This window comes from Microchirus variegatus, assembly GCF_963457635.1.
Source record: "Microchirus variegatus genome assembly, chromosome: 10".
Taxonomy (NCBI): Eukaryota; Metazoa; Chordata; class Actinopteri; order Pleuronectiformes; family Soleidae; genus Microchirus; species Microchirus variegatus.
Window position 1 is genome coordinate 14019859 of NC_139811.1, and position 12227 is coordinate 14032085.

General features: G+C 38.7%; 1 protein-coding gene across 1 annotated transcript; it reads left to right on the forward strand.

Annotated features, from left to right (window-relative positions):
- The first annotated feature begins 982 nt into the window (after positions 1–982).
- On the forward strand, positions 983–6130 carry gid4 (GID complex subunit 4 homolog). Its single transcript, XM_083896587.1, has 6 exons — positions 983–1334; positions 1905–1964; positions 2881–2988; positions 3892–3993; positions 4125–4255; positions 4673–6130. The coding sequence occupies exons 1-6, from the start codon at positions 1110–1112 to the stop codon at positions 4734–4736; spliced, it is 690 nt and encodes a 229-aa protein (XP_083752713.1). The 5' UTR covers positions 983–1109; the 3' UTR covers positions 4737–6130.
- Positions 6131–12227: the final 6097 nt, after the last annotated feature.

Genomic DNA, 12227 nt, shown 5'->3' on the forward strand with positions numbered 1-12227 from the left:
GTATCACTTGTTTTCTGTATATGTTCCATATCCTAATAGATAATAAACGACTGTTGTTGTGTTTGCTGCCTTAATCTAACAATAATGATGTGGGAGTTGTCTTTAATAACCAGCCTGTTACGAAGACAAACTTGTGTGAGTTACATACTCGTACTGTTTATATTCAATTCATAATTAAAATACATAATTACATTTGAAGAATTACTGCTTCTTATAGTTATTTCACGGATATTTACTCCCCAAATCTGGCTGTCCATGACAACAGCTGGGTTTTTATTTTATTTTTAAATCATAATAAAAGCGCTGAACTTGATATGAAATTTTTATTGTTTTGTGAAGATAAGCAACTAATTTAAGATCAGATTTGTTAAAGGTGAATTGTGTAATAAATCTAAAGCAACTGGCCATAAGATCCTCCTAATATGTCACAGAGACTCAGGAATATGTTCATATAACAAACTGAACTCACCAACAACAACAGTACAGACAAAATATTTGCATTAAAAAATATATTTTGCAGACTGCAAATCATGTTTATGTTTTGAAATCATGTTTTGGCATGTGGCGCCACCTTAGTTGTCTACCAATCATTGCAGTTGGAAGAGTCTCAGCTGCCGAGCAAGCACGGGTTGCCAGTTACGTCAGAAAACAAAACCTAAAAGACCTCTGTATTTTGAATTTGAATGCAGTAACCGTTTTTGGCCACATTCTTACGTATGGCACCTTTAAATAATCTGCCAGGCCAGCTACTGATGCTGGCGGGCCAGTTTAGGCCCACGGGCCACCAATTGCTGACCACTGCTAATATTGACAGCACTGCTGCAGGTTGCAAGGGATAACTCAACCCAAACCAGAAGGAGGCAGTAGTGCATCGCACTGGATGCTAACTTTAGCTAAAGTCCACAGTAGAAGAAGAAACAACAGTGCCCCAGCGGCCAATGGGCTTCATGGAAACAGTGCGTCTCTTCAGGAGCCAGTCAAGAGGCGCCGCTGCGACCCCAGCTCAAAGTCCTGGACCTCGGTGATTTATGAGTCACAAACAGACATTATTACTCTGTTAGTCAGCGCACCATCTCTTTCCGGCTACGTTGTGCTCTGCCACGAAATTCATGACGGTTGCTGACTGTGACTCTCTAGCGCTCATCATGCCTGTCCCAGCAGAGTGCTGCACCACCACCGCCCCGGCCTGCGCATCCTCGGCGTCGCTTGTTCCCCCTGCCCCGATCAACACGTACCAGCCGGGGGTAGCGACCTCGCTGCTGTACGGCGGCTCACAGTTTCGTGGTTACCAGAAAAGCAAAGGCAACTCCTACGACGTGGAGGTTGTTTTGCAGGTAAATCGATGTGCTTTTAATATTTTTTTGGTCCTGATTCGTTTTTCAATTATTAATAAAGTCGGCTTATTTGTAGCTCTGGTGCTAACTTGCTATTTTAGCAGCTCTTCGTGCTGTCAGATCATAACCTGACTGACCCAGTTTTGAGACGACTCTGCTTGTATTCTGCTTTTTCAGTTTAAATGTGCACTGCATGTCAATATTGGACGATTTCCTCACATCATGTGTGAAGTATAAGCACTTGAGCAAGACACTGAAGACGTTAGTTAGTATTATATATAACTAAATATATATGTATATATGTATATAAACCTAAAATATAATGCATAATATACCATTCATAATATGAATTTCCGTTTATTCTACTTTTATTGTCATTTTATACATCATATAATGTAATACTTGCACCAGGCCTCAGTGTTTCAGTCTAATTTTTGCTCTATATTTTTGAGGAGCAGTTTAAATGTTTTATTGTATATTTTACAAAGACAAAATTCAAATTTACTGTACTCTGATCTCTTCTATTCTATTGTGATGTATTCTACTAACCCTCTCTCTGTTTTTGGGCAGCATGTTACCATGGAGGACTCCTATTTGTGTGGATACCTGAAGATAAAAGGACTAACTGAGGTGAGATTTGAAATGAGGCCAAATGTTACAAGAATGAACTTTACTCCGTTAACTACCAACATGTAGGAACTGGTGTTTGCTGTTACCAGTTGAGGCTGACAGGAACTGGTTCCCACTTGCTTAAAGCAGAACGAATTGAGAGAAATGCAAACAAGTAGATGTTAATTTATGGTGCAGACCCTCGTGGGTCAACTGTGGTAACATTACGCAACATATGGAAAAGAGAATGTCAGCAGAGTCCTGGAGTAAACTCAAGCTGCAAGGGAGTGGAATGAAAGTCGAGTGGCCTTGTTGTGTTTGAGAATATAAGGCCTTGTTCACACTGGCAGAAAATACCAAGATTGCCACTGCATCGTGAAAGTCTGAACAGCAGGTTTAAATCACACAGACCTGATATTGACATCCACCTTCAGTGATCCAGGTCTGAACGGCACATGTGCCCTACATGTGTTCTCAGATCCAATCACAGAAACTACATTAAGGGGTTTGAGGACACGGTTGTCAAAACATTCTTAGCACAGTTTTAGACTCATTTTATTGCCAGGCGTGAACAGTCCTGCTTAAGGCTGTACTCGTATGCTTGGATCAGTGAGGACAGATGTTCATTCCAGGTTCCAACGGGACCGGAGTCTGAATGAACTGACTCAGCAAGGAACATACTGGAATATACTGTACTGTATAGCAGTCTTGTCTGACCCTGAGTTTGTTTTCTGCCTCAAACATTATGTACATCTTTGCGATTATTACCATAGCAACCCACGCAGAAAGATTGGTTATGTCTGGACACACAAATACATAGTTCAAAAAGACTGCTGCTCAACAAATGAGCCACTGAAAAATAGGTTTGATGCAGGTTGAAAACAAAGTTTCACTGTCGGCACTTTTTGTCATTGTTGTTTCTCTCCGTGTGTGACAGGAGTACCCCACGCTCACAACATTCTTCGTCGGGGAAATTATCAGTCAAAAGAGGCCATTTTTAACGAGGAAGTGGGACGCTGATGAAGACGTGGACAGAAAGCACTGGGTATGTTCTGTTCTTCTGTGCTGCTGTTTTGTTTGTTGTTGTTACAGGTTAATAATTGCGAGATATGGGGTCGCAATATTTGTGCAGTCCCTGGTTTGCTTTGCTTTGAATTTTGAGATGTAAACATTGAGCAACCATACTGTGACGTTTGTTTTTGGGGTTTTTCATATGCATGGAAAGACACATGAGACATGCTGTAGGTTTAATTTCACCCACACTGTAGCATCTGGCTCTTCATCTTACCTTTTGTGTAGTGTAGGATTTAGCGGCGGTGACGGTGCATGTTACGACCAACGAAATAGACATCACCTCATCGTCTCTTTAGGCTTTACAGCTGAGCTGAGAAAAAAATACAAACTAGAAAAGCACTCGGAGAGCGCAGACCTCTGCCAAGGCAGCTCAGCCCCCCACAAAATAGCGATAAAATAGTGATATCGTGTATGGATCGCGCCCAACATTTAAGCACTTGTTCCTGGTCCCATTGAGGACATTTCCCGAAAATTTAATCCGAACCCGACTTTTCGAGTTATGTTGTTAACAGGCAAACTCCGGCCAATACATACCTCCTGGCGGAGGTCAATGATGCTGTCAATAAGCAGAGTTTGTTCTTTGATGCTGTCGTAATGTGGCAGTGCAATTAAATGCAGTTCTTAGTTTTCAGGTATTATGACACAAACATTTATTAGCACAACCTTCTCCGCATTGGATGAACCGTAACCAGTCTTACAACTTAAATAAACTGGGTTACAATCTGAAATAAAGCTGGATGGAATGAAATAATGTACTAAATGTTACAATCCCCTAGACTTGATCCATCAAAACCTTATCTGTTTTCAGTTTTGAATGTTTGGTGTCATTATTATTTTATTTATTTATTTATTTTTACAATATCCTCTCCATCAGGGCAAGTTCCAGCCTTTTTACAAATATGCCAAAAGTTTCAATTCGGACGACTTTGATTACGAAGCTCTGGACAACAGTGATTATGTCTTCATGAGGTGGAAGGTTAGTTCATGACTTTACATCTCTCTCTCTCTCTCTCTCTCTCTCTCTCTCTCTCTCTCTGTCTCACTCGTGTTAGCTTTAATCTTGAAACTCTTTCTTTTTCTTAAATTTTTTTCCCTCTCCCCTGTCAGGAACAGTTTCTAGTTCCAGACCACACAATCAAAGACATCAGCGGGGCCTCGTTCGCCGGCTTCTACTACATCTGCTTCCAGAAGTCCACAGCGACAATTGAGGGATACTATTACCACAGGAGTTCTGAATGGTAACTACCGCTCAGGAACAGAATTACAAAGCAAATTTAAAGAGGGAATTTCAGGATTTCAATGGCTGTTGCATCTTCTGTGCAACAACCCTCGAGTCGCTCAAGTGAGAATTCAGATCGAGACATGACACTAAGTGCTTCGATAATCTTGTTGGACTCGCTCACAACAACAATTTTAGCCATTTATAGGCAGAAACAAGCACTTTAGTGGAGCGTGAAGTAGAATGTCACGGTTGTACCACAGGATGTTGCGGCTGCTGCCCAAATCAATCTACTAAATACTATTCATTCCAACACCCACATTTATAAAAAAAAACAAAAAGAACAACACTGTCTGTGTTGAGAAATCCTGAAATCCCTCTAAGATTATGCAAAATGTTAGTGGCACTCCTCTCATACCGATATTTCTGTCTGCAGGTACCAGTCTCTAATCCTCAACCATGTCCGAGAGCACAGTGTGCCTATTTACGAGTTTCGGTGACACGATAACGCAGTATTACTGAGAGAAAAAAGGACAGTTCAGCGCTGCTCTGTGCTTAGATGGTACGGGAACGACGGAGAGAGCCCTTTAATGCCGAGTGTGGGGTTTGACGTGTTCTCCTCGCTTCAGGGAGGAGGAGGAAGAAAAAAACCGCGTAGCCAAGAGTGAAGGAGAAAGGTGTTGTATTGCGAGACGGGGAAACCTGAAAGGAAAACAAAAATGGACAGTTCTCGCACTCGCTGCTGCTGTAGAACTGCTTTCATTTTGTGGCCCGTTTTTTTAAATTTTTCCACTCTGTGAGGCTGACGTGTTTGCACTCTTACAGGATCTGTCAGTGGAGACACTACAAACGTGATTTGCCTTTTCAGTTACGAGTCGAGAAAGAGAGAGAGTATAATATAAGTGGAATCTTCACCAAGGTGTTTGACACTACGACGAAGGGAGGTCTTCCTAGATAATAATAAAAAAAAATATATATATATATATAAAAAACTTTATTTATATACTAGCACTTTTCTAAACAAATGTTACAAAGTGCATAACAGTCCAGTATTTTTATTTTTTCCTGCATCATCGGTGAGACTCGCTCGTGAACTGGAAATGTTCACTAATCACTTATTTCCATTAAAGCTGCCTGGCTTTTCAGAAATCCTCTTAACGCTATCTCATCTAATATTAAAAAAAGATGAGGGAAAAAAAAAAGCAGCTATGGCTCCATATTTCTCTATGCAAGACAACGCTCACTGAAAAGGAACTCGTTTTATTTTCAGGTTATTTTTAAAAATATATATATATATGTATGTTTTTCTTTTCTTTTTTATCCAAAGCTCACATGCATAAGTGGAACGATGGAGCTCACATATTGTATGTGACAGTGCTGGCCCCACTTGTGATTATAAAAAAAAAAAAAAAAAGTAGGAGATAACGCTGAGAGACGGAGAGAAAACCTACTGCCTTTTAGAGCCTTTTCTGGTGAGGTCTGTAATATTTTATTTGAAAGATCACATGAAAATATAATTCTGTGTTTTGAGAGAAAACGTGCAAAGTGAGTTAATACTTTCTGAAAAGGCTGTACGTCGGTTACGTGCTGCAGAGTGCATGTGCCTCTGCCTCTTTGTCGCTTGTAGCCTTTCCCGCTGGTTTGGTGACCCTGCAGCATGACGCGTGGACTTTGGTTGTTATGGAGAGTCACTGTTTGCACTGTAATTTTTTTTTAAAGTGGATTGAGCATGTTATGGTTTGTTTGAATTATGTCAGAATAATTAACCTGTTGTTTTTTTTGTATGAATCAAAGAGAATCAAAAAATGTGCAATGTCAGAATCATGTTTGTTTGGAGTGTAAAAAAAAAAAAGATGGTCAGATGGTGTGTAATACATCTGCTGTGTGTGTGTGTGTGTGTGTGTGTGTTGTGTGATGAGAAATAAAGAGAATACTATTTTGCTTTCGTTGAATTTCTTTTCACTTCTGAAGCCAGGCCCATCGCGATAATTGCAGTCACCACTAGATGTCAGTGTTTGGCCATGAATGAAAAAATGCCTCTTCTTGTCATAATCCCAGCCACGGTGTATAACCCAGATACCAGACAGGTATACACAAATCCCAATCAAAAATAATAACAAAAAAACAAATTTTCAGCTTTTTAAAGGGATATTTTAAGTTTTTTTTAGGCTTATCATTTTACATCTGACCAAATCCATCCATCCTCTAACACTTTATCCTCATGTCCTCACCTATCTCAGTTGACATTCATTCAGTTTACCTAATCCCCACATTGCATGTTTTTGAGAAAAAAAACCACACACACACACAGAGAGAAAGAACATGCAAACTCCTTGCAGAAAGGTCCTTGTTCCTTGTTTTCTTACCTGAAAAATGAAGTTTGTGTCACTTCACTCGCCATCCATTGTGAGGTTCATTGGGAACTATTGGAATAAAGGTCTACTTTTCATTTTACTCTTTGGAAGCCTCCATTTTTCTTACAAGATTAACATGGCGATGGTGTGGAAATATGATATTTTGCTGCTACAAATATGGGACACTCTCCTTGACCTATAATCTCTTCACAGACGTCTCCAAAGCCAAGCGTCAACAGTTCACTTTCATTCATGGATCAGGACTGAAGTCAGTGTTGTGTGTATGCAGTGATGTTTTTTTTCCCTTCATGCTTTGTTGTTAACTGTTCTCATGAGGCCACAAACAAGGTGTGGTGGTTTTCTTTGGAGATAATCTCACATCAATGGCTCCTTCAAAACTTCAACCTATTTGGTTACTACAGGGTTTTTGTTACATGGTTACAAGTGAGCTGCTGGATATCCACTATAATATGCTTAGATAGATAGATAGATAGATAGATAGATAGATAGATAGATAGATAGATAGATAGATAGATAGATAGATAGATGGTGCTTAGCGGTACGAGTGTGACTAATATCAGTGAATTAGGGGCTGACAACTATTTATTGTCAGTTCACAGTAGTATTAGTAGTATTGTTGAATGTGCCACGTTTGGCGTACGTGCCGGAGCTAAAGATTCCCGACTGAAGATGATGCAACATTTGTTCCTTTTGAGGGCGAAGGATGTTTTTTAAAATGCAAATAACAACTTCCTTATCTGACTTCAACAATGCTGACTATTGTCTGAGGAAAATTCCAGCTTTCTGCAGATCCACGCATACAAGTATCACACCAGTGTACATGATGTACCCATTGTGCTTTAAAACATCAGTGAAGCCAAACAAAAGTAGTGATTTTGTTCCCATTTTTTATAACAAACTACTGAAAATGCAGAAGAAATTTAAAACATGAATACACAAGATAGAAAAACCACAAATGCATGGGCTAACCTTATCATTCAATATATCATCTGATATCTAGAGGCACTGATGTTTAAAATATTGCAGCATTGTGACAGTGCTATCTATGTTTATTGAGCATTAAATGTGAATTTGTAAGTTTTAACCCTTTAAAGTATGCACCAAGAAAAAAAGCAAAGGAAAAATATTTATTTGCATTTTTATTTTATTTTATTTACTTATGATAACAATTTATTTATAATTAGACCCTACAATATTTTAGATACAGGCCTCTACCAAATGGTTGAGATGTCTGTTAATATAATAAACCTGGTTTTCATAATTCTTAAAGTACAACATTCAGAACAAGTCACATTAAGTGTTAGTGAGTTCAGCTTGATGCATTTTTCAATGAGATATAGTGACTTAATGTGGGCGACCAAATGGTTGAGTAGTACCTTAAAGGGTTAATGTGGACTGACTAACTCACCTCTAGAGACTTATGAATCAGCCTCATTTAAAAAAAATAGATAAGAAGATCTTTGTCAAAATGCTTATGCTTATTTTGAACTAAAGGTGTTGCCATGACACAAAATTAACAGAAGTTAAAGAAAAACCCTTTCTTTGGGAAAGGGTTTTATTTAGTTTTATTTCATTATTAAATGAAATAAAACTAAATAAAAGACCCAAGAGTAAAACAGGCTAAAGGATAAAGAAAGGGAAAAAATAAATAAAATGATAGGAATTAGCAAGGAAGTAACAGCTAGACTAAAAAGGCCAAAAAGTGTTTGACGTTTCACCTGAATATGTTCCACAGTGCAGAGAAATGCTGGAGTTTCCTGAGAATGACGAGGATGGTCTCATTTTTCCACCTGTGACTCATGCGGCCACACCTGCAGCACTGCAGGAGGGAATATAAAGGCAGCACGACTGCTTCACTGTCAGTCCAGGCTTCAGTCTCTCTCTCTCTGTCTGCTGCTGCAGCCGCTGCTCTGCAACTCGCACCATGGACATTCAGCGCTATCCCATCAGTGTGCGTTTAACCGGAGTCCTGCACAAGGAGAAGTGCAAAGTAAGATCTGTTAAACATTAGACATTAGCACATTCACACCAGGGGCTACTTGTTGCTCAGTAAATTACTAAATGATTCTATAGTAAATCACTGCAAAGTGACAATTTACTGTGACTTTACAGGATTTTACACAGTTTTCCTGTTATTTATTACTGTGATTTAACACTCCTTTCCTGCATAAATACTGTATTTTACTTCACTGTTATGTCACATATTACTGTGGTTTTAGTTATTAAATTATATTACTGTGATTTAACAATCTTTTTCTGTATAAATACTGTAGTTTACTTCGCTGTACTGTTTTTTTTTACAGTGTTTTGCTGCTTAAATAATGTATTTTAGTGTAACTTTATAGTTTTGTTATACATTACTGTGATTTAACAGTTTTTTTCTGTAAAAACAGTCATATATTGCTGTGTTTTGCAGTTTAAATACTGTATTTTACTGACTCCATAGTTACGTTATATATAACTAGTATTTTCATGTAAAAACACTGTCATTTATTACATAGTTATGTCACATATTACTGTGTTTTGCAGTTTAAATACTGCATTTTACTGTGCCTCCATAGTTGTCATATATTGCTGTGATTCTACAGAATTTTCATGTAAAAAAAATACTGTAGTTTTCTTCAGTTAGGTCATATTGTTTTGTTTTAACATAATTTTACTGTTCAAATACTGTATTTTACTGTAACTTCACAGTTATGTCATGTACTACCGTGATCTTACAGTAATGTTCTGTATAAAAACTTTTCTGAATACAGTATAGAACACTCACCAATATACACACACCAGTATAGTAAATCTTGTTGCAGTGCACCTTTTGTGCAGTTTTTCATGTGCATTCTCCAATTTCCAGATGTACATGACCTCCGTGCTGTGGACGGATCAGAACGACATTGTTGTTTACAGAACTTTTCAAGAGTTCGAGAAACTGCATGTAAGTATAAAATGTCAGAATCAAACAATACATTTTTTTTTTTTTAAAGTGCAGTTTCTTTTTGTGTATATTTTGTTTAACCACCTGTTGATTTTACTCACGTGACAGAAACAAATGAAGAAAGCGTTTCCATCAGGAAGTAAACTGAACAAATCTGAAAGAATCATCCCAAAATTTCAAGGTAAATGTGTGCAAATCCCAGCTTTCCTTTAACCTATTCATTTACAATCTTATTTTCTCTAAGATTTTATATAAAACTGCACATTTTGACTCCACCTGTCTCTCTTGTCGCCTTCAGCCAGAAAAACGAAGCAGGGCGGCCGCAAGAAGGGGCCCACAAAATCGCTTGTGCGCCTCAAGATGTTGCAGAAATACTGCAACAAGCTCCTGAGCTGCGGCCTGCCGGTCCTTCAGTCTGCAGATCTCGTCCAGTTCTTCCACCCAAAAGACCAGGACCTGCAGCCAGATTTCTCCAAGAAGGGGTGAGCTGCCACACACAGTTTGGAGGTTCTCCATTTTGCCTCACATTCACAAAGGTGGTTTAAGGTTTAAGGCCCCGAAGAATTCAACACTGAAGGAAACACGTAATAAGTCCCTATTGTTGGTGAATAAATGAGAAATAATCGATAAAAACCTCATCTGGCTTCACCTCATCGAAATCTTAGAGGAGGAGCCAGTTTTCCTGATAATACATCATCGATATATGACGTATTTATATACATAATTAACCTCCGCTTTCGCCAGAGTTTGTTTGTCTGTCTGTTAGTTAGCAACAGAACTGGAAAAGTTACTGACGGATTTAGATGAAATTTTCTGGAAATGTCCGCAATGGGATTAGGAACAAGTGATTGAATTTTGGGCGTGATCCGTAGACGCTATCACTGGTTACAGCGGAGTGTATTTTGTAGGCACTGAGCTGCCTTGGTGGAGGTCTGCGCTCTCCGAGTGCTTTTCTAGTTTAAAATATTTGACATTCTTCTCATTCTATTGATTCTCCAGAACAAAGACTATATGTCGCAAAGAATTTGACGAACAGGAAAAGCTTTAATAGCCCAGGCCACAATCCCTATCCCTCCAAGGCCCACACTTTTATCTTGCTCTACAAGATAAAGACATTCCAGGGACTCCCTCATGAGTTCCCTCATCCATTTATTCCTTGTCAGTTGCTCTCGCCTCTTGGCGGTCGTGAGAATAGTTTGGTTATAGAGAACCTGAACTATTTCAGATAAAACACTTAGAACTAATAAAAGTAGTACTAATGAGAGAACAATCCTGCAAAAAAAGGGCAAAAAAGCTATCATTAAAGTATAATGATGGAAATGTATCACACAGGCTTTCCAAGAAAAAACACCAAAGCTATACCAAGCATCTGTTAGTATCTCTTATTAAGTTTAAGATTCAGAATGCTCACAGTTAGCAGTTGCCGTCCTGTCCCAGCTTTGGTTAGATATGGACTTAGAGCAGTATCCAGGCTATAAACCAAACTAACCCACAGTCCTCATCTCTCCAGCATCATAATCATGCCGTCAGATGACGACATGAAGGACACACAACTCAACGCCACAGGCAGCATCACCCAGCCGTTCGTCACAGAGACGTACAGGTGCGTGGCTCCGTACGAGACCAAAGACACCAAGAACAAACCCTTCAAAGTGGCCCTGGATGAAAAAGTGGACGTGCTCATCAAAGACAAAGGAGGTGAGCAGAGGAAAACCTCAGCCAGTGTTTGTTTACTTTGACGCTTTTTGCCTCAGGCTCATGCCCTTCGCTGGAATCTCATGTTTCTCGTGTGCCTTTGTGTTGTGTTCAGGGTGGTGGCTCGTGGAGAATGAAGACAAACGAATGTCCTGGTTCCCTGCCCCCTATCTGGAGAAGATAGAAGATGATGATGATGATGAAGATGACATAGATGGGACTCCTGAAAGAGGTGCGCACACAGATACACATCCTACTGGAAAAATATATAAATATGTTTTATCAGTGCTGATACCGATTATTAGCAGTCAAGGAGGCTGATAACCGATCTGGAGCTGATATTCATTTGCAGTAAAAGTGAAAATTTGGCCTCAAAATTTTGAATAATAAAAACGGCAACACTTAACTTTAACGTTTAAATGCCTTTAAGCATATGTTTATTAAACAACTTTTCAGATTTGCAACATGTTAAAGGTTTTTTTTTATCTTATACAATAAACATCTTTGTTTTAAAATTCTAACAAAAGGTGCAGGAAGCTCCCAGGCTCAGCAGCAATATCTTATGTCTCATAAAGTTAAATGAAAACTTTAACAAATAAATAGCTCCCTAAAGTTTTCTACAGTAAATAATAAGCTTTCCAAAATTTAAATATAACTGAAATGTTGCTTCTTCTTTCGCTTATCTTTGTTTTAAGTTCAAACAAAAACAAAAAAAGTGCAGGGAGTTCCCAGGGTCCCAATGTTAACTGACATTGTAATTGATTAAGTAATTAATGAATTAAATGATGAATAAGTAATTAAATAAATAAATACATAATTAATTACTCCTTATCGGCCGTCGGATAAAAAAAAAATCTCTTATCAACTTTCCACCTACTTCACCCTCAGGATCGATGTACACTGCAATCAAGAACTACAAAGCCACCAAAGGTGATGAGATAAGTGTGAACATGGGTGCCATGTTGGAGGTCCTGCAGAAGTCGGACAAT

Excerpts from the sequence above, each read along its gene's own strand:
- gid4 (XM_083896587.1), top strand. The coding sequence starts at position 1,110 with ATGACGGTTGCTGACTGTGACTCTCTAGCGCTCATCATGCCTGTCCCA. Across the intron at positions 3,994-4,124 it reads ATGTCTTCATGAGGTGGAAG|GAACAGTTTCTAGTTCCAGA; the intron begins GTTAGTTCATGA and ends CTCCCCTGTCAG. Across the intron at positions 4,256-4,672 it reads TACCACAGGAGTTCTGAATG|GTACCAGTCTCTAATCCTCA; the intron begins GTAACTACCGCT and ends TTCTGTCTGCAG.